Below are 24,098 nucleotides of genomic sequence, written 5' to 3'. Positions count from 1 at the left end.
AGCAACACATACACTGTCCTATCCACACAGAATATTTCCTCAAAGCTTGCATTATTTATCTTACAAGCTACAGGTCTGGATTCTGGCAACCAAACCACGGGGTCTCTCCAAAAACAGCCCAGCTTCCTCACTTTTGAGGTTGGAAGGTCAGAGGAGGAAGAGGTATGAGTGGAAGGAATGATTGCAATTCATTTTTTATTTTTCTTCTCCATTACCACCCTTCAGTTACTAAGCAGTCTGTTACTCAAGGCATGACAAAAAAAAGGTATTAAAAAGAACTGACACCTGCTTATCTGGCCAACATTGAACAGACTGTCTATAAATGCTGCCTGCTTTCTCCTCCTCAACTGAAAAATCAACCAACTCTCCAGGACACAACACATCAGGCACTGGAAATCTCATACAAACATCTCCCATAATCTTCCCAACATCCCTCAGGTTCTAGAATTCTTCAGGCACACCTCCACAGACCATTTTTAAGTGGTATAAAGAAACAATCCGATTCCCTTCAAAGGAACCACACTGAGCACAGCTGGGCATTTCTGAACTGGCTATTTCAGAACAAACTGGGGTTCACATGGCCTGGAAGACCAGAGGGCAATTTTCTCCTATGTCTGCTGTCCCCAGGAAAAGGGCTTCATCTTCTGGTTCTTCATCCTGTTCCAGTATCTTCATTTCTCCTCACCTCCAGTACTCTTTCACTACAAAAGGGGAGCCATACTGTTAAAGCTGATTAAAACCCAAGGTTTTCTTTTTAAATCTCCTCCTTCCAATTTTATTCTTTCCATTCTTTTCTCAACCTCTTTTCAATTCTCTCATGAATGATACTCAGATCTCTCCTCCAACGCAAAACCACAATACATTTTTAATTACAAGGGAAAGCTTAGACTGTTGACAAGCTGTGAAAAAGTAGCAAATCCAGGTATTAAATAAAGAAAAGAAGGAAAGAAAAAGCACATGAAGAGGAACAGGAGACAGGATGGAAGTACCTGATTTTTCCCTTTTTTTTTTTTCCTAAAAAATACTGTGTACAGTACTGAGGATCTCAAACTTAAGTGAGAATCACAAAGAGCAGAAAATATTTCCCTGTGGAATCACTGCATAAGTAATTGTTTTGGGGTTGGGGTTTTTTTCAAAATATAGAGAAGGAACCATGATGATCAGCCATCATGGTCAAGTTCAAGCAGAAAACAAGACCAGTCAATTGAATACAAATAACTAATACTCTTTATAGCAGAATATCTGGAGAAAGTTAATAATAAAATTACAACTAACTGCTTGCCCTTCCTCATGAAGTTCTTCACTTATTTTTTACTGCTGTTCATTATAATGGGGTTTTCCCCTCCATCTTTTTCATACTTTTCTTAAATGGCTGGCTGCATATATTTAATTGTATATTCCTCAGGGCAGGGACTATTTCCTTAATTGTCTGTAAAGTCCAGTGCTATAAACAACGGTCCTATGCAATGTTAAGTAATAAAAAATGAGTAATGTTTTGTTGAGAAATAGTCATGCATTAATTATGCAAGATAATCTGGAAAATACAGAACTAGGGAAAAAAACATGTTCTGAATCCATAACTTTTAAGCATCACTACCCAATGAATGATTTATGGTATTACTTTTCGGTATTATATTTAATTTCTCTTGGAGTATTAAAAAAACATCTGCTCTGAAAGTTAGCAAATGGGTATTGTTTACTCAAATTCTACAGGGTGCAACCCCCTTCCACACTGTCAGTTAAACACACAATATTTTAAATACACATTATGGAGCCAACTGTTGAAGCAGGCACATAGAATGCAAAGAATATTCTACATATTAAAGTATACATGAAAAATACTGTTCAGTAGTTATAACATATAAAGTACAGATTCTAAATTCAGTATTTAGTAAGTATGCAATTTAAAAAAAAAATACATTTCGTTTTTATTACTTACTGAACTCATTTCATGTCCTAAATCGACATTGCTGCAGACTTATACAAGCACAGAAGCTACTAAAATTGGTATAACTTTAAAACCAGAAGCAAAGTTTTATTGCTGAACTATGCCCCTGAAAATGGGGTTGAATATAAAAACAATGACACCAAATCTGAAGAGCGTAAATACTCAGTCTTAATATCTTTTAAAATCTGTTCTCTAATCTTGACTGAGGTTTGAAAGTAGCAAGTCTGTATTTTTCCAGTGTAAATGTTGTGCAGAAGCTTTACAAACATAGATCTAAATCTGCAATTGCCATTACTAAAATAAATGAAAAATCTATAAGCAGCAGTGAAACTGGCATGCAAATAAAAGAACTGTCAAGACATACTGCCTAAAAATAAGCTTACAATAACTATTTTAAAGACTGTGTGTGGTCTTACCCATATATTTTGGCAAGATGCACTTTCTCCAACCACAGCTAGATTCATCCAAAAGCAGTGGCACTGGAGAGTCTCTGTCTCACCTGTCAAACTTGAAGAACGTTGTTCAGCAGACCACCATGAGTCCATGGATAGGATCCACAGCACTACAGCAGCTGTTCTTGATAAGTGTTCTCTAACTAGAGAGGCAAGCGCTTCAAAACCCTTCTGTAAGAGGATCGCCCTTCATATACATGCATTTAAAAACAAACAGAAACAAGAATCTATCCAGAACAAGACTTTCGAGACATTTGTGGCACAGCTTCAGTGACCTCATATGCATCTCCGTCTGATATTTGGAAATATTCACAGAAGATTTGAGTCTATTAAATTTATCTTAGAATTTAACCTAATTATTTACCTCTCACAAATTGCTACATTTTTCAAAATGCAGGCAATCAAATAAAATAACTGGAACTCCTAAATCTTCAGGGTTCAGGAAAGTGAATTTTCCTCTTTTCAGTTCCTTTCCCACGAATGACATGGAAAATTTTCACACCAAGCTACAAAGAGATTAAAAGTGGGAAGGAGAGGTAAAAGGCTGCTTGGCTACAGTAAAAGTAAGATTCAGTGAAAATGGGATGAAGCAAGAAAAGTTGCAAGTTTTAAAATGACCTAAGGGGATATTTTGCCAACCACAAAAACTAAGAAGAGACTTTATCTGAATTCTGTTCACATAAAATAACTTTGACTGTTACTAGAAGGCACATAATAATTAATTTCCAGAGAAATATGAATATTTTCTAAAAATAGGTCACTGCTTTTAACTGCTGAGATCTGCTCTGATTTAACTACTAGTAGCATTGTATCCTAGAAGCAGGAAAGGCTCTAGAGAGATTACTTTCACTTTTCCCTAGATATATTTAGTGTACTAACTAGCATAGTTAGGATATTATTTTTCTTTGGTTTTGTCAGTAGCATGTTTGAAATAAATTTTATTAAGTGGTAGTGTATGTAACATTGCATTGTGGGTAGCAGTTTCCTGCCTTAACCTAGCCACATCCTCAGCTGTTATATGAGACAAGTTTCCCATATTTTCTGCAAGTTGACTTAAAAAAAAATAAAGAAAAAAAATACAGACAGGAGAAAATAACTAGGAAGTTAGGATGATCTTAAGCACCATATATTGAGTGTTTAGAATGGGTGCATCTAATCAAAAGGACTTTTTTCTCAGTTCCTGTGCAGTCCACAAGACCTAGGAACACAAGGAAAAAAATGCTTGTCAAAAAAAAAAGCCTGAGCAGGAAGAATCAAGATGAGACACATCTGACTATTAAGATGCAGCCCCTTATTCAAAGCCTGACCAGGGGCTAGATTATTTCACTGGAGAATAACTTTGCTATGATATGAAGAAGTGAGAGAAGTGGCAACACAAAGTGAATGAAAACAATTTTTGACTACTTGCTATGCCATGATGTACTCACTGGTTAAGAGATGACCATCTTTTTAATTTAAACAACAGTTCAGTTTAAGGTTTAATGTGATCTTCAGTAGCTTGACTGCACTGTAGAAAAAACAGACAACACTTATTTACCTTAGAAAGGTAACAGCAATTTTTTCCCCTTCTACATTAATGGTCCCAGGCAACATCCACTTCAAACCGTATCTTACCTTAGGCAGCAGGTAGAAAGAAAGGCAGCAGTAACACTCACATGCTCACTGCTACCCTTGCAATAAGAACCATTTTAAAATGAAGGAATGCTGAAATATCCTTGCTGTTGCAATTTTTTTAATCAACTGGAAGTTTTAGTCTTTGCTTTAAAAGGTTAGTATAAAGTGGTATCAACATACTCTACTCTTGCAGAGATAATGGAAATGAGAAGCCTACAAAATACCCAAGTCTAACAACAGAAGTTTTCCAAAATATGCAAGTATTTGAAAACGAACAGTATTTTAAATGTACTGGCTGGGAACCTACAGAAAACACGATTTTCTTCCTCTAAAAATTATAATTACTCCTCAGTTTGAAAAACACAGCCAAGGAAAGAGGTTTCACTTACAGCAGAAAACCTGCTCTCGTGGAAACAGATACGTTAACAACACCTACAGAGAATACCTGCATCTGGGGAAACTGCACCAGGACTTTCTGAATTATAAAAATCAGCATCTTGTTATTGTATATATTGTAAAACTTGTAATGAAATGCAATCTAACAAGTTTGTCATCACACTGCTCTAAGCAGAGTATTTATATCATTCCAGTTGTAGCATAGAAGCAAACATTTAAGTACAAATAAACTTTCAGCAGGGCATCACACTGTTTATACACTGGATGAACTTTTGAGTGACATAAGGCAAAATGTTTGGAAATAGAGCATAGCTTAAAAGTTCCAAAACACGTTTAAAGAACAGTGGAAGATATAATTATCTTTTGGTGTTGCGTTACAATTGACTTTTAGATTTCATTTGTCATCAAAGATCAAGCTCAAAGTTTACCAGAGAAATTCCTTAGCATAATACTTCCTTTGTAAGTGTAATTGGGACTCAAAGCATCCCCTGTGGAACTCAGAAGTGAACTTCCATTTTTTGTAGATCTACCTTTAAACAAGAGCCTGTCAAGCATTAGTCTACAATCAAGACACTGATTTACACAGTGGATTTTCAGGATTCTTGCATCTGCGTCATCAGAAGTGCAAACTATACCAAAAGACACCACCAACCACCAGTTTCAAAGGTATTTGGTCTCAAAATTTTGCTTTATAATGTTTCTATATTTAAAAAAAACCTGCATTTTTATCAGTACCAGTTTTTACAAACTACACCTCGATTACTCAGTTATAGAATTTGCTTATTTGTTTTTAATGGCTTTTGCTTTATTAGATGAAGACTTCTTTGTAGTGTTCTTGATTTGAACAGGTAAAAAAGTTTAAAAAAAATCATAAAGGTATCAGATCCAAAGTTAGAGAATAACTCTGCATACACAAGTGAAAGCATGAAAAAGCCATTCTGGAGAAAGTGTGAGAACAGCACTTCAATGCAATAAATTTTTATATTCAGAATTCTGTAGGAAGCTCAATATTGTCATACTAAAGGTATGACTAAAAATAAAGGGCAAAGTTTTGAAAATTAAACAACTTTTTTCCTATCAATGGAAAAAAGTATTTAAGGTCAGGACAACAGTTATCTAGTATTTAAAAATACTGCGCATACCTGCCATCAAATAGGAGTTGATCAATACCTTCAATGTGTAACTGCAGCTGAAAACTCCAAACTTAGAATTTAAGAGTTCCCCAAATAAGAGGCAGCAACCTCCAAAAGCTTTTGCTGCATCAAAAGTTGATTAAAACTTTACTGCATACAAATATAATCTGTATATGAAAATATTAGTATTCTTTCCATTATTTTGATATCCTTAATATTTCTTCATTGATGCTTTTAACCATACAGAGTAAACAATAATAAAAGCAATTCATAAATAGGAGAATTAAATATAACCCTTATTTTAAAGCGGAATAGGTTTTTTGTAGAACCTTTCTTTTTCATTTTATGGTAGAATTCTCTAAGTTTGGCAACATGTAATAACTCTCAAAGTATTGAATGAAGAACAATGCAGTTTACCTCACAATAATTATTATGAAATAAGTTTTTATGAAGATCTATGATTTTTTTATAATTATGTAACAAAAATCAAAACCATTTATTTTTTACTGAAAAAGTCTTCTCATTTGTCTCATCCCAAAAAACCCGAGAACCTGGTTCCCACCCACACCTCCAGCTTTCATACCACACAATTCCTGGCCAATTTCTAACCAAGAAAGCTCAGGACAAAGAGGAAAACAAAAAAGGAGGGATGGCAGCATCAAAGATATGTATTTTATTTTACAAATAAAAGCCAAATTATATCTAGGAAATCTTTTACATGGTTCTTTTGCTCCCCTCAAAAAATGACCAAAAAAAAAGGAAAAACATTAAACTCATTCAGCTAAAACTTAAAATTACAGTGCATCTGTGGTACAATCAGGATAATATGAAAAGTTCTAGATATAATGTCCAAAGAGGCAAAAAATGAGATACTTTCTCAAAGATGTTTCCAATTTTGTTCTGAATCTGAGTGAGCAAATCAAGACTACTAATACACATTGTCTGTGCACATTACTCCTTACTACACACAGCATTTTGCAATTTATTTCAAAGCCTCTATTATAAACAAAAAAATACTGCTTTTGTTAACCCACTCTGTACCAGTACAGTCAGGGCTTATGTTACACAATCAAAGTCAAAGTTACAATACATTAAGCATATAAAAAAATATCACACACACATGCACACAGATGATATTAAGTATTTGAGCCTTACATATGCATCAAATTTATGTTTCATTTTAAAACTAAGTGTTAACATTAACTGGTGAATGAAGTTATTTATAGTCCCCCCAAAAGTTTAAGACTGTTCTATTTCCCTTAAACAACAGAACTATAATAAGGAATTAATGTAAGCACAACCAAACCCTCCCAGCTCACTCTGTTACACAACGTCCACGTTAAATCCTCCCAACGCTGGAGTTCCAAAGCATCACTCCCAGGCTGCAGCACACAAGCAGTTATGATATCCAAATGACATTTTGCCCCAAATATAAAAGAAACATAATTGCCCTTAATTTGCATCACATAAAACTGCCAAGTAGTTTTGAAGGCATGCAAAGCAAGGCAGACATGATTTAAGATTTGCAAAGGAATCCCCAGACTAACACTTCTGTGACAGCCAATTACAGTGAAAAACACAACCCCAACAAGCAGCCTGCTACTAGACCTTAGGAAAGGTAAAGTTTCTTACAATGAGTTACAGATTCACAAGTATAAGACGACAAGGAGAAAAAGTAAAACAGAAGGAATCCAGCCACCCAGCAAATATGAAGCAGACCCAAGATCGTGATACAATCCAAAGATGTAAATTATTGTAAATCATCACTGTTGTTCAGAATTTCACACAGCCACTTGTGCCAATTTTGCTCACTTTTCCACAGACACAATAATAAAGGAGGGAGAGGAATGGGAGGAGAAAAAAAAAAGAAAAAAAAAAAAAGGAGGGGGAAGAAGAGTGGGGGGAACCTGAACTGAGAGTACAAATAAAGTTCTGCTGTCCATATGCTTTAACTGTACAGAAGTTTGGGCTCTTACAGCATTTTGTACTCTCTCCAAAGCCTCATGAGTCACAAAAATTAAAAAGCTATGTCCCTCTGAATGCCAGGAAAGGCCTTACATGAGACTTTTGTCAAAATATAAAAAGAAAATTTTAAAAAAATTTAAAAAGAAAAAAAAAAAAGAAGAAAAGGAAAAAAAAAAGGAGAGAGAGAAAGAAAAAGCCACAGTGTAGGCAGTCCTACTTGGAGTCCTCTGATGTCACAGCCACATGACTCGCTCGCTCCAGTAACAGTGCTTGCAAAAAAAAGGAGTTTTAAAGCTTTTGCTTTTTTGGATTGTGTGAATGCTTCATTCGCCTCACAAACAACCACAGAACCACAAGTGCGGTGCAAACTTTCTCCAGGAGGACAGAAAGGAATCTCTGGTTTTTAAATGGTTAATCTCCGCAGGTCACTACCAGCCACTGAGACCAACAGAGTCAGTAAGTGCTCTCTAACCACAGTCTATGCAGTAATAGTAGGTCCTTCAAATATTTGCTCATTCTCTTTTTTTTTTGTTTTGTTGCCTTCCTTTTCACATGTTACCAGCACTACACAATTTTTTGACAGAGAAAAAAACAACTATAGAGTCTTTGCAATCCAGGGACACAGTAAAACTAAAACAAGGTTTGGCTATGGTTTGTGTTTTCAGTTTGAGGATCCAAGAAGTATTTGCACCAGAAGGTGAAAGCTCTGCGTGAACCGAGAGGGACTATGGCATCAAACAGCCTGTTCAGTTCAGTGACACCATGTCAGCAAAACTTCTTTTGGGGTAAGTTCTGCAATATTTGAGCTTCTGTTTTTCACTGTCGAGAGTTTTCTTCCTTTGAACAATACTGGTTGTAGTTATCTAAGCAAAAAAATGCTGAATGGGATGTTAGAATGTTGAAATAGTATACCTGGTTGTTAAGGGGTATTTTTTGGGGGGAAGTAACTGTAAATAGCTTCTGCGATATAAGAACAAATTTGTTAGCTGGCAAGCTGAGCAAAGGGAAGTTGGTCCTGAGAGTTTGACAGCAGGTGTGCTCAGCTGTCACCGGGGTCAAGGTGTAGCTGCATGAATTTGAAAGAGCCTAATGGGATCTAGCAAAATGTTTAATATTATCTCAGGGCAAAAGATAAAGCAATTAGTGAGTTAATCAACAGCAGCTCAGAAAATCTCATTAAGAACTCTGGTAACACTTTTAGATATATCCACTATGAGTGGTTAACTAAAGACACTGTAAAAGACTTAAATCACAGGGTTCAGACTGCTTGCTCTCTAAACCTGATGAAAATGAGTAGTGTGTAGCATACTGCAGCCTATCCTACCCAAAACTGCCCTATCACTGTTCCAGGCATCTCATTTTTACACATATATCTCAGATGAAGTTATCACTGTAAATCTGCAGTTTTCTAGTCCTCAGTTGCCCTCATTTCACAGCAAAGCTTGTTTGATAATATATTCAATTGTAAAAGCAAATTCTTCTCATTACACTTATTATGAACAAGGCAAAACATTCATGCATTAAAATACTAAGCTATGAAATAAAAAATACATGATCTAACATGCTGCTGAATTTTAAGTTTAATTCAAAGTGGGATGTAAAAAACTCTGTAGAAGAGCACTGCCAAATATTTACTTCAATATTCTGAACTGTAAACACAGATTCCTTTAAGAAATCATATATGTATATACTGAAGTAATTATTTATATGCACTGTACATATAAATGCTCATAAAACTCATAAATACACTATAAAATTGCACCTCTGTCTTTGCTTACTTTGAAAAGCTTCATGCTCTCAGAGACTTCAAATCAGTAGAGAGCATCTCACTCGCAAGTACTAAATAGAATCAAATAAGATGTCAACTGATTTATCTGTAAGTAAATGAAGTTATATTTTAAAGTGTACTGGAAAATGCTTTATTATCATCACACTTGATGAACTGCAAGAAGTACAGTCACAAAATTTTTTCAAAGCATCTTTTACTGAGGCAGTTCAGACAGGCTAACTGAAAATTCTGAAAGTTTTAGGGGAAAAAAAAAAAGTGAAAACTTACAAGATTTTTTTAATGGTGTCCGTCATGTTGAAATTATGTTGGGACTGTAGCTAAACCTATTTCTTTCCCTCCCTTGCCCCCCTCCTATGAAAAACAACAATGCTAGAAGCATTTCCAGTACATACATCCCCATTATTGCAGTGACTGGGGTGCCTTTTACCCCTCCTACTTCACACACTTTGACTGGTTCCCAGTTAAGCACATGAAGCTCTGAGACCAGGTATAGGAACAGAAATGAAGAAATTGCTTTTTGCAGGAGAGTGACCAATTTAATATATGACCTATAGATACCAGATGAGATAACATGACCTGTGGCTAGTCATGCAGCTGTAATACCCTGAACATTGAGCTGAAATGCAAACACAGACCCGGCAAAGCAGCTTTTCTACCCAAACTGGTGTCGGAGCAAAGCACAGCAGAAGCATAGCCAGACCACATTATCCCAGTGTTTACAACAGGAAATACAGTTTACATGTATAGGGACTTTCTTTTGCTTTTACTTCCAAAAGAGATTAGAAGAAATTTAGTTGGCTAAAATTATCAAAACACCAAGTCTGACTGCTTAATTCACCTACTTCTGATAATTCTTAAAGCCACTGGGAAATACTGTGATACTGTGCTTAATACTTTTCCTGAACTTCACTAAATAGGGTTGGATACCTGAATTTCACTTTCACACAAACAATAGATGCAGGAACTACAAAATCTCATCAGCTCTGTCAATGTGTAAGCAGTGTAACCTGAGCTAAAACCAAATTTTGGAAAACCCACTTTTATAAAAAGGAGGCAGAATTTATTGTTTAAAAAAAAAAGCCAAAATACCCAAGCTGCTCATGAATTTGCCGTTCAATGATGCAGCAGCACCTCAGAATGCACGATCTGTTCTTCCTTTCTGTACTATCATTCTCTTCCCATCTCTACCTTATTCCTTTCAGGACTGTTGAGTTTAATTTTTTCTCTTCAAAACTGAACTGATGAAACATAATGACAAGTTATAACAGGGCAGGAAAACAGCTATGATTAACCCGCATGGCTGCTAATCTGTGCCATTAACATATTCCTGAAAGCTTTTATTCCACTCATTTTTATCTATATGTTTTTGACTTCATATGAAAGGGGAAAAAAAGAGTAGCAAAGTGGAAGGATCCTTTTCTAGTTCATGCAAACACAAATAATCCTTTCCAATTTGGTACATTTTAATTAACTACATTCCGGGTTTCACATGCAGATTTTCTCTACCTTGTGCCACTTATACACAGGTTTTGACTGCATTGAGCCTGTGTAAACCTTCTCAGGCTTTTAAATCTAACGGGATTCATTTCAGCAAAGGCTATTATATTTATATCCATAACATCTGAAGGGAAAAAAAAGGCTCAAAATAAACACTACGCAAAAAAAAAAAAAATTTGAAAAAAACCCAGCATATTTGGTATAAAATTTGAAAAATATTGTTAACTCGAAGTATTTCAGAGACTGAAAACGTTCTCAAATGCCTCCAAAAACAATTAAAATTTTGAAATAGGAAAATAGGAAAAGGCATCTTCAACTATATTCTGTGCAGAAGAATCCAATGAAAGAAGGAAATAGGATCCCTGTTTAGCTGATAATTCAATCAATTATTTCACATGTAATTTCTGGAAGCTGATCCCAGTGGAGATATAGTAAATCTAAAGTCTTCAAGTTCTGCTTATATTAAAACACTCCTCAGTATCTTCTTCATCAAAAAATGCCAAACCTTTTGTAAATTTCAGTTCTCATCTGCTTTACTGTTCGGTAGGAAATCTTAAAGGGTTTGTTTAATTTTAATTAGGAGACTGATAAAGAGAGAAACAAATCCTTTTGCATTATCTGTGTATAGAAAGCAGTTTTCTGTATGTTCCAGCTCTGTTTAACGTATTCATACTATTGTGAATGCTAAGCAAAATCTCAGGAATCACTGCTCTTTGCATAAAATATAATTTAAAACACCAGGATTTTTAAATAACAGTAATAATAATAATACTGAAAACTATGCAGGAATGAGTATTCTCACGTGCATTAAGAAAGCTGCAGCTTCGCACAGAGGCTGCCGTTATCTGAAAGCCCCAAACCCTGCAGGATTGCTCTTCATCACTTACAAGGTCTGTAGGCACTGATCTGTTTAATTAGCTGCCTCAAATGAACTATTAATAGTCAACATTCTTTAAATCAACTACACCAATGTAAAATTCAGTAAGATGAAAATGTTCCAGGTTGTTAGGAGAATATCAGAGTATCTGGTGGTTAAATAAACTGGGAGAGGAAAAAAAATCTCATTAGGGGCACTAAGATTTTATCAAACATACAGGATTAATCTCTATTGAATAGGACCATTCACAAATCAAAACTCACTCCACTTCAATACTTTCATGCAGTGCTAATCAATTACAACCTTTTCTAGTTATTCAAAATCCATGTGCTTTTAATTTTATTCACTGGTGGTCTAAAATATAATATTCAGGCCAAGCTAAGTCATTCTGTGTTGCAACTTTGCTTTTTTTCAATAAATATTCATCTAGAGGTTTTCTTAGAGAGAACTGCTCATATGAAGACTGTGGTAATATTTTTATACTGTACCTCCTTGTTGAAGCAAAAGGTTAGGGGTTACCTAAATACCTCAACTGTATATACAAAAAAAGGAAAAGGTAAGTATTCACATGAAAAATCCAAAGGGACTATATTATTTATTTTTGCATTTCCTATGATTAATGATGCACCAGTGCATACTTGAAAACTGAAGTCAAAATAGGGTAACACCTCAAATTCCTTTACAAACTGTACAAATATCAAACTTCCATGCTGTATTAACTACTCTACCAGAAATATTTAAAGGCTCTGCCACCCCACATTAAGAATATGACAATAATACTGAAATTCCTCTCAATCTGTGTGATTTCTTGGTTATGGTCAGACTAATATTAATCTTAAAATTGCACCTTACAGCTTTATTTTCCCAATTGCTTTCAGAAGAGAGTTGTATTTTTTACTGAGTAACAAGAAGTTCAGAGCAGCCACAAGTAACTAACAAAGATCTAATAGTGCACCCATTAAAGTAAAAAGGAAAAAAAAAAAAAGCAGCTAACAATTCTGGCAAGAGATGTTAACTAGGCAGTGCAGACAGTTCAAGAGAGACAGATAATAAATGTGTTTATGTACTGTCACACCTTGTGGCAGACACCATCAATGAACAACATCCATAACAACTAAGAAATACTTGCTGGAACTCTATCAATGCAAAAAAGATGAAGAAATACTTGCTAGAACTCTATCAATGCAAAAAGCTGAAGCTACAAGCAGAATCTGGCATTATTTTATGCTCGAGTCCAGAACACTTCTGTGGAAACTGAAGCAGAGAGGGAAGGGAGGAATTACCCTGTGCTTGCCAAGCTGCAAAGGGGCAGCATTTCTCTGCCTGAATACTGCAGGAGCCAAGGGCAGCTGTCAGTGCTGGGCACCTCCTGAAAATCAAACTATCTGCATGTTTCCCTCTATGCACCCAATAAAAATCAACATTGTGTGTTGCAGGGGAAGGAGTTGGTTCTGAAAACTCATTAAATACACTCCATTAATAAGAATTACAATAAATTGCCATGTTTAATATGCCCCAGAGTATATAATATTTTAATTAAGTCAGCCTCAAGATAAATAGTGAGTTTAAGATGGTAAAACCTGAAGCATTTTGGGGTCTTATATTCAGCACTGGGAGAATCCAAGTTTCATACAAGCAATTAAGAAACTGCAACAAGAAAGCATACAACTGTTATTTTCAGGATAAAAAATTCATTTGCCTAAATAGAATAAATGTAATATATATTCTGATAAGCATACACAATTAATAGACTGTGTGCCATTTCAATGAGATTTTCCTTGGAAATTTTGCCAGACTTAGGAATTATCCACAGATTTTCATGAGGAGGATAAAAGTGACCCACAAAACATCTACTTCCTCCACCACAGAACCCCACAAATATCAACTCCTATCAACAAAATTAATTTGTGCTCACATTACATACAATAGCTTTCATTTCTATTAGATATTTTCACTCCAAACTGCTTTCTAAATTCTTATGGGAAACAGGCTAAGGAGGTCTATCTTCTGCTCTCAGGTGTTTTTGTTTTTAAGTTAATAAAGCCTAAATCTAAGAGCACGTTTCCTTACACAAATATGCTCTCTTCTACAAATAAATATAAGACCTGCCACTTAACATACTGAAAAGCACACCCTAAAGAGAATATTTTAAAGATGAGCATAAAGACAACATAAACAGGTTATTGTATCATAAAGCAGTTTAACACCTCTAACTGAAAAAAAATCCATTATTCATGCATCTGTTTCCTGTATATATTTTTTATTCTGCTTGTTACCATATTCTGTGCTGTTCTAGCCTTCTCCGTGTAGCTTAAGTTTCCTATTTCATGTAGGAACTTGCCCCAGGAGGGAGAACTCCATAGGTTTTCTCCTGACTCTCTTGAACTGCTGAAGTCATTTTAATCAAAGCAATTAAATTATTTTGCACAACCTACTCCTTATTAAATGTTTTTATTTATAAAAATTAACTTTAGAACAGCAAAAGATTAAAGCAAAAAGGCTACATTCTCCTTTAAGTGCATAGGATGCTTTAAAAAGTATTTCTGTACATTATCCACTGTATTCATAATAGTTTTCCTCAATAATATTTTTTCATCTCCAACAAAACTACCTTTATTTTTACAGTGAAGCACAGAAACAGTTTCTTCTGCTGTCTGTCTCTTAAAAATGCCATATTCATTAAGGTCAGGCAGTTCTGGAATTAACAATAGTTTTAAGATGCTATAGCTAAAAACCCCATGGCAAAATTTTTTGGCAGGAATTCATTCAAAAATGATTACTATATTTCTGATAGACAGTTTATTTTACATATTATATTTCCTCTGAATTGCTAGCATTTCATAATGACTTAAAATTTATTATCATTCATTTTCTTGATTAAGGAAAGCTAAAAGCTGATGACCTTACATACATTTATTTTCCCCAGAATTTATTTGAACCGTAAGTGTGCCAAACCATTGTTTACTTATCCCTCATGGACAGATATCTTAGATCTAAATCTACTCTGTGGTTTACTGAAACAGAAAGACAGAGCCACTGCCAGTTACATAATATAATACTGTTCAGAGGAACAGGATCCGGCCTTGATCACAATCAAAATTAACACTAACGAGATGCATTTGCATCTATATGCACAGACACACATGTACATCAAGCACCATATGCTGTGTGCAGTGGCTCTGCTGGAACAAATCGGAGCAGGGGGATGCTACGAGTCATTAGTAATTACTGAACTGAATTTCTCTGACAGACACATTTACTATATCTAACCCTATACACACAAGCAAAAGAAAGGGTTGCTTATGATTTCATTAAGAAAAAAAATATAGATAAATAATTACATTAAGTACATTGACTACCAGATAGTGTTAATCCCTCAAAAGACCTGTAATTCATATAAATAAAAATCAGAAAAGACAGAGTTAAAAACACACAATATTTTAATGCATCTGTGTGTGGTATTAGAACAGGGTATTCTTTCTTTTAAGAAATGTTAATGAGCTGTGTATGTGCAAACACACACATGTATGCATTTCAAGCCTCTAATTCCTACTAACTTACACTTCTAAAATCGTGAAATTAAAGTTAAAGAAGTCAAACTAGCAATAGCATAAACTTAGGAGACTTCTCTATCGGTACAATATTTTCCACCCTAGCACTGAAGCCATAAAGGATAATGTGCTACTGCGTTCAGATTTGCCAGCAGTACCCCAAGAACATTTGCCACTCCTCACGCATCTTGCTAGCATGCCGTGGAGGAACTTGCCAGGGTCCTGTACTGATACTTGTTAAAAACTATGCTTATTAATGCTACCACAGTGCTCTAGATAAATTTTAAGTGTTAGTGCTTGTAGTGAAATAACAAATGCCAGAAGTACTGGTTTTGGAATACTTGGTAAAAATTATGAGAGACGTGTCTGGGGTCAGTCCCTTCATAGTCTCTTACTCCTTCAATGACAAGAGAAACTGCTTTTATGGGCATCAGACCGGCCACTCTTAACTCACCTCAACTTTAAAAATTAAAACACATTTTAGCCAAAGTAGGCTTATGTGTAGGTCAGCTGGTGTATTTGACACAGTGCAATATATTTCCACTGAAGGGGCTCACAAAAAAAAAACAGCACAACCACATTGACATGGAAAGATCCCTAATACAAACGCAGAGTTTTTCTGCCAAGAGCTGATAATCATCCACAACTGCATTTTTGTAATAATACAATACATTAAAAATTTACTACGAGCACAAATCTTCATCTAGAATCAGCAAGAATAATTTTACATTAATTAAACAGGATTCAATGAAAATTAAAAGGCATTTTAAGATACGACCTAAAGAAAAAAAAATTTGAGGACCACAGTGTCAAAATTTGCTATTTTATTTTCAATGTCTCCAAAAGCCTTTCAGGTGTGCCATAACACTGAACTGCTGTGATATTTATGTCCTTGCAGCATTTTCTGTATAAATTCCAGGAGTAACTTTCACTCAAATGCATCACCTATTCACCTTTAAATAGAAAGCTTTTAGGAAAAAAAGATGTGGCACATTTGCTCAGTAACACTGAAGGGACACATCTGGTCTAGCTTAGTGACTCAATATTAACAAGAGTTTGATGAATTAATTCTACCAGCTATTGTACAATACTCGAGCACAGGAGCAGCTTTGTGACAGAGTACTTGCAGCCCGCTGTATACACAATCTGCAAAACTTATTTCCTCTAAGTAAGACCATCCATGTAAATTCACACTAAGAGAGTTCATCATCTGCATTTTTCCAATCAGCGGTATCAAAGTTTAACTCCACTGCGTTTGGGTATTTGTGGAATAACCAATTCATAACAATGAATGGTTTATTTAAAACTGACAGGACCAGAGAGCAGCAACTATTTACTTAGGCGCCGTACCTTAGTGTACACCAGTAAAAATGTTCTCTTTTCCCAAAAGGATTTTCAGCAAAAAGGGCATTCACTTTGCTTCCTTCCCACCCCTCTTACATCCAACTCTGTACGTTCAAAACTAAGTGCTATATTTTTCTTGCTATTCAGTATATTTATATTTCCCCCCTTTCTGATTAGACGGCATAAACAGAAACACTAAAATTCAGAAGTTACACTCTTTATATTTTATTAAAGAAATCAACATTCATAAAAAGTGCAGTCATTTCTGGAAAAAAAAAATAGCATCTAAGTAACAAAAAAAAATTAATTTAGCATCAAATGGGAAGAAAGTTATCTTCCACAGTGCAAATCATTTTCATACTGGAACTAGAACAGTTTCATTCTAGTGCACCACTGTGTATTGCATATGCAAATGCTAGGACAACTTTTCATTTCAGAGCGTTTCAGGAATAGGACCTAAAATCATGCTCTCTTATTCTGGATGGCAATTAACTCAGTCATGACCTTGTAATAATTTGGAGTTCTATGCTCATTAAAGTAAAATTTTAATATTACCTTTAAAAGCAAAAGCAAAATCTTAATTACAGCTGAGCTAACTGTGTATTAATCCATCTTAAAAGAAATGAAGACTTGAGCTTGCCCAGATAAAAAGATAAATTATAATAATACTCATTAAGTACAAAACAAAGGCTTGAAAAAGTGTAATTTTAGTACTTTGAATTATAATATTAATTTACTAACTAATTTCAAGGCACATGTGTACTGCACATGTGTAAAATCTACTCGAGGGAGCCAGCTCACATAGACACACACATGAGCTGGAATGTTCCTATTCCGATCAAAGATGTGTGTAGCCGGATGTGCGGTTAATTCACTGATCAAATTTTCACAACTGAAAAACATCTTGAGACATAAAGTCCCAGTTACCAGTACTGTGGGCTCTGTGCTTTATCATCAGAAATACTCTTCATAATTTCACATTTTATGATATAATTCAAAAATAATATAATCTCTCGCACACTTTAAAAAAAAATTTAAAAGGAAGAAGCAAAGATAAAAAGGCATTGGTTTTAGTTCCAGCATTCTTAAAGGGCACAATGAGATTGAGAGAAATAAATTTAAAATACCCATAAGAATCTGAACTCTAATCTTAGTGACATGTTCTTACAGTAAGCTTGTGCTCCATAAAACCTATATAAAAATGTCAGAAGCGTAGATGCATAGCACATGCACTCACCGTAAGACACAAATCTGCCCTGTAACAATAATATACAGTAGCTCTTCAACGTGCCTGAAAGATTTTAAAATGCACTAAATCTATAAAAACAGTCTACTGTCAGACTTCAGGTCTGTCTACTAAATCAACCAGATGTATGGAATAAACACTATTTAATTGCTACTAAATTTTTATCAGCTTTGTATAAAGTTAGACAAATTTGAAGTAGAAGTTTGAAGTCTTCTACAATTACATTTCATAATCTTATTTGCTTACTGAACTGGCTAGATACAGTAAATATGCATCATATATTGGCTATTTCCCTTCAGCAGATATGCATAAAAAGAGAATAATCTAAACAAACTAAAAAAGATACTTAAATGGGCAGCAGTTTTACTAGTCTTAACACTGATTTAAAAGATGTCTCTTTCTCTTCTTTACGTACCTGGTTGTTACCAATTACTGATGTGTCTTCACCCCTTCTTGTTGCAAAACTTCCTTTAAAACTTACAGCACACACAGCACAACGTTTGAGACCTCTAGACATAAAAATGCTCTTTTTTTCAGTAGCAAAGAAAATCTGAAGGTTTTTTTAGGCTGACGATATCTTCACATAGAAACACAGAACGTCTGCAGACAGTAAGAAGCCTTTAGTAAGCCTTTTTGCTGCACCATAATAATCTGATCCAGAAATTCAAGGGTACCTTAAACAACGGGCTACCTGTTCTAGCCATGCTTAGGAATGTGGCCAAATCATTTTTATTGATTTAACCTTTATAGGAATGCTACATATCCTCAGAGCAAAACATTTCTAATGCATTTATAATATGATATACCTCTGAGAAGCTACGAAAAAAAATCTTGTGACATAGGCTAGCCCCCCTCACTATTCTGTTTTTCCCAATATAGTAATCAATAGACGCTCAAGTGTTAGGGTATTTTCTGAGTTTACATATGTCTGTATTCATAGGATGAAGCCAGAAACTAACACTTACAGAGGACAAGACTAATATCTGACCTGTCTTTATTTAAGGAATAAGAACTGGTGAACTGATAGCCAAGACTCTAAATACTCCTTTCATTCTAGAGTTACACATCAATCATGTTACCTGCAAACATATCAAGTTAAAACTTCCAGAATTTACAGTCCTTTTTTGAATAAACTGAGCAGCATGTTAGTTATGTTCAGAGAGCTTACAGAAGGTGGTTTGTGTATCTCACCAGAATTCTTAAAGAAGTATTTCTCAAATTCCCTTTTCATCAGAAATCTATTTCATACATATTTCAAACCAGTATTTCTCAATGCCACATCCATATTCTATTATTTTGAAGTTCAGGTTGGAAAAAATAGTGTATTTTAGTATTTGCTGGTTCTGGAATGCTACAAACCACACTTGAGCATTACCAGTAGTCACTTGTTTTTCAGAAAGTAAACTGTTCCAAGCTGCTCATTATGGTAAACTTTAGTGTAAAGAAGTGAATACAGTGACTGAAGAGTCAGTCAAACAACAGCAAATATATTTATGCTACAAAACACATTCATTACACTACTTATAAAGAAAATTATGTGAGAGGTGTTTGGTTAAAAAAGAAAAAAAACAAATAACAAAAACAAAACTCAAGCAGAAACAAACAGCAATAGCTCCTAGCATGAAATTCTAGTACATTTTTCTTCACAACAGCAAAAATCCCAGCCAGGCACAGTTTCAGCAGGCAATACGCTGTAACACAAATCACCAAATTAAGGAAGATTGAGTTCCACATTTTTTCTGGAAACAGGAATGCCTAGATATCAGTGATATACTCTCTTATCTAGGAACAAATATGAATCAATCCTACAAAGAAAGAAAAAATCAATTCCTTTGTGAGAAGGAATAAGGTGGACAGCTTAGTACAAAAAGTACTAATATCAAAGCTGTGAACTGTAATTCATGCATGGCATATGGAAAAAACGTGTATCTGCCAATTCTCACAGACTGGTTTTGTCTCTTCTCAATAAGACTTTGGCTTTTGATTATTACATCACTAATTTGATTGCAAAGTTTTACATCACTGTTTGTTTCTTCATCCACTTTTTCTAAGAAATATTCTAAAGATTAATCCGTATCCAAAACACACAAAAACCCCACATAAAATATCCCCTGGCATGAGCCTTACACTTCCTTAACCAGATGAAATCAAGCCTTTAATGTGAGGTGCAGCAGTGATTTCTCCAAGGGCAGAGTAGTTCTACCTTCATTCATGGTGCACATGATGAACGTGACAGGTAAGTGCCTGCATTCACACAAACTCAGTTTGCTTTGTACTACCACAGCCTGAGAGCATTCTAGCAGCTACCACACACAGAGCAGGGACAATATCCATAAATAAATAATAACTCCAGACCAGACCCCAGAAAGTTCATTGATGCACGTCATATCATACTTACTTGATTTCAGCTGCATTACATGTAGAATAACAGTTCATGGAGCAAGAGGAAAACACAAAAACTTACAGATTCCAGAAAAATAAAAAAAAACCCCATTGGATGATACATCCCAATGTCTTTGTAAGTAACCTAGTGCCTAGAGCTGTGTCCCTCTTCTACTGGCCCCTTACAGAACTGTTGTCACTTGCTTTTCTGGTGCACCTTAAGGAAGGACCCAGGAAATGCTGAAAAGCAGTGGAGTATGTTAGAAATGCAAATTTTTACAGACAGTGATGATGGAAGAAGGCCTAGCTAAATGCAGTTACACCAACACAACTGCTTATACCAGCACGTTTTATAACACAATAGATACATTTGTACAAGAGGGTTTATTAGCAGAGTTATTATAACAAACAATAACATCTTTTGATGGTACAGAAAAGCTGCTCTGTGCTAGCATGTGAGAAAGGTCAGATGGTGGAAAACTTACTTCATACTCTTAACCTGTAAACTCTTTCCTTTCCTGACTACTAACAAATGTCCTAGCAGGGGAGATCCACAGCTTTTCCAAGAACTCACGTAGGGAACCTTTCGCTCTGTTCCGATGGAACAGAACTTGTGCACGTTCACCTCAGGAGCGCTGCCCTCCGTGGCAGCTCTCTGAGTAACTCTGTCTGCACAGGTCTGCCACAGAAAAATTGCCTCCAGATTTTCACTTCATTACAGTTTTATATATACACAAGCATATATCCATACACATCTGTAAAAAGCAGCAAACTTGACTACTCCAGTCTGCATGCTATTAGAGAAGCAACTGTGATACTTCAGGAACCTCTAACTTGATTTCAGTGTTTGGAATAAGGGAAAACTAAGTTAGGAGACAGCAGCCTCTGGGAACAGATTTTGCAAGACTGTTTTATAAGGGACTGCAGCAGGAAAACTAACACATAGGAAAAGCTAGTTTAGACTGGGGTTATGCATCAAAGAGAGGAGCACCAGAAAATTCTTGTCCTTGATAACATGCACAGAGGCTGAAGGGTGGCAGGAGCACTAAGGCTCAGGCAATGCACACGTTTTGTCAATGTGTAATTCATGTAACACAGCTTGTTTTCGTGGCAATTCTAATGCTTCTTTCACATTTCCCTGTAAATTTGGTTGGTTTAAAGATTCTCACACATTTTGTAATAGTAAAAGTAGTAAGAGAATGTCATTTCACAGCCATATATTTGACTCCGGCAAACTTGTCCCTACAGCACTCATCTCATCTCTCACACTTCAGATCTTCTCAGGCTCAGGTCTTGCAAATAAGAAGCATAGGTCTGGTCCCATTTTCAAATGCCAGTTCTTGGCCATTGGTCTTCTCTTTCAAGGGTGCTTCTCAGCATCACCACACTTGTCTACTGTCCCACTATTCATCCCTTCTCTGATAGAACAGGGCACAGCTCCCACAAGAAGCTGATTGCAAACTCACCTGAAGCTCTTGTAATGATCATAGATATGATTCTTCTACTTTCAAAAATCATCAAAAAGAATATGAGCACCTTACTAAAAATTTTGCAACTGTCTAATTTTTGCATGGCAATGGTTATCTAGTATGGCTTTTAAAGTTCCAGGCCTGAAAATTCCAGACATCCTAAACCCTGAATCCCTTACTTCTTTTACAGGAATTCTGAAGATTATGGTTTTGTCATACATTTGCTCAGTGTCTACCACAAAATACTGATCCATAGGTGTGACCTTTATAAGACAACACAGATCAGTCACAATAGCAGAATGTTTACAAACAGCATCATCAGTTCAGTCTTGCTGAGTATGTGTTTATTCAAGTAAAGTTGTCTCCAAGGTTAACTTATTTTGATGTATAATTGAGAAGACTGTTCTTACAAAAATAAATATTAAAAAGTCTTACTTATGACTCACAACATCAGGACTTGGTAATTTTGGTTCTTGCTGGGAAAATGCTCAGCAAATATTGTCAGCAAAACGCTTCCATTTCCTTTGTGTAAGCATATTTTCAATCTGAAAAAAGCAATCCTAACAATTGTGCCATCACCAAATATAGCTGCTCCCTATTTTGTGTTGGAACCTAAAGGTATTTCAACTAGAAAACTGGTTTTGGCTGCAACTAATTTTTTTTTTTAAATTCACAGCATTTAAACTCACCAACTGCCTTGGTTATAGCAACAGTACTATACAGGATTCTGAACAAAAAGAGTTTATCACTGTGCTCTTTCTCAGTCAGCTTCTGAAAAGCAGAGCTTACATGGTATGCATGGTATTGTCCTTTATCTGGTCCTGATACATCTACACTCCTTACTGAAACCACTGCCAGGCTGAAATAGTCAACCCGTGAAGATGCAGTGTAAAGGTGAAAAAACAACTAAAATTGATTAATTAAGAATACTTACAGATCAAACTGGTGAAAAGTGCTCAGTTCATTCTCACAGATACTATCAGGCCAGCCATATACATAAATAAATAGACAGTTTCTGCCTATCTCAATGATGAAAGCTCAAAAAGAACTTTTTAGGTTTTTCTTCCTGTTGGACACCACCTTTCAAGGGAGAAGGTGTGGGGAGAGGGTGGAAAATTCCAAATCACAGAATTTTTGGCAGAGAAGATGTTAGCAACAGTTTTAGAAACCATGATCAAGGTGAAAAGGTTGAAGGAACTGAATAAATCACTATAAAGTGAATGGTGAACAACTCTTCCTTCCTCAGTATTGTGGTAAGAGACAAAAACAAATCAGAAACAAAGGAGTTCAGCATTCCATGGCAGATTTTAGTTATGGCATGTATGCCAGAACCGAAGTTCCCATCTTGAATTATCTGTGTGCCTGTTGGGTCTGTACTCTACCTATGTATCTTCTAAAGCTTGTTTGTGTCCTCAGATATTTACTTTTTTCTTTTTAAACTATTATGAATTGATAAAATGCATCCTCCACATCCAATCTGATTTTACATTATATCCAGAGTCACTCATTGGTCTTACTCTGTTTACAGTCTTGTACAACACAGTCATTTTTTACAGCCATCATTTCTCTAGAGAAACAAAGGAGTAACTATCCAAAAACCAAATAAGTTCAGTGAAAATTGCCCCAAAAGCTCCTTCACTAGAGATTTTGGATCAGATGAGACAGATAGCTGTCAGGAAGGTTTGGGAAGAACAGAAACCTGCCTCAGTGACTCAGACAGGAATAAGTGGATTCTTTCAGTTCCCACCAAGTCCTACACCTCTTGTATTCAGTGACTAACAAGTGACACTCACTGATAAAGGTAAGGGCTTTGGTACATAATCAACTTCCCACATGAAAATGTAGGATGGAAATCTTGCAGTGACTCAAGCTGCTGTGAGCAATGTGCTCAGGTGCACTAATTCACTCAACTGGTTGTAATATCCTTGAATGAAAAAGGAATTAACAACTTTCCATTTAGTATGGGGAAAAGCAGGTATAAATCCACGTGTGACAGGCCAACAAAGCAGTACAAGCTCACATCCCAGTTTATCTACAGGGAATCTGTCTGTATGCCCAAAATCTGGCAATAAAAAGTATGAGTCTCGTTATCTTTAGGCTTCAGTGACAGGTTTTATTTATAAAGAAAGGGGCCTTAATGCAGCAAAATGCTTAAGTAAATGCAGTTATTTCTATCTCATTCCCAGCAAAGTCAGTGCTATTATCCTTTCCAAAATCTGAAATAATCTGCTGACACTGTTCTCGCCATGCAAAGTACATGTAAAATGTTTCCAGTTTCTATTACTGAATTTGGTAACAACTCATTTTTAATTTGCAATTGCAACAAAAAAAAAAGTCATAGAATCATAGAAGCATTTAGGTTGGAAAAGACCCAAGTTTGATTTCAACCATTAGTTTTCAAATAAGTCAAAAATAGCAATCAGTTCCACTATTTT

General features: G+C 35.5%; 2 protein-coding genes across 2 annotated transcripts in view; one reads left to right on the top strand and one right to left on the bottom strand.

The window, feature by feature from the left end:
- SUPT3H (SPT3 homolog, SAGA and STAGA complex component) overlaps positions 1-24,098 on the bottom strand; it is a 254,085-nt gene that overhangs the window by 206,629 nt on the left and 23,358 nt on the right. The window lies entirely within an intron of this gene.
- RUNX2 (RUNX family transcription factor 2) overlaps positions 8,236-24,098 on the top strand; it is a 147,085-nt gene continuing 131,222 nt past the window's right edge. Inside the window, exon 1 of the mRNA XM_058800979.1 lies at positions 8,236-8,293. Within this exon, the coding sequence (XP_058656962.1) occupies positions 8,236-8,293 (58 nt within the window). The remainder of the gene's footprint in view (positions 8,294-24,098) is intronic.

Source organism: Ammospiza caudacuta, chromosome 3 (genome assembly GCF_027887145.1).
Source record: "Ammospiza caudacuta isolate bAmmCau1 chromosome 3, bAmmCau1.pri, whole genome shotgun sequence".
In the NCBI taxonomy this organism is placed as follows: Eukaryota; Metazoa; Chordata; class Aves; order Passeriformes; family Passerellidae; genus Ammospiza; species Ammospiza caudacuta.
The sequence above is the reverse complement of the archived record's forward strand: the minus strand, read 5'-3'. Positions and strand labels throughout refer to the sequence as shown.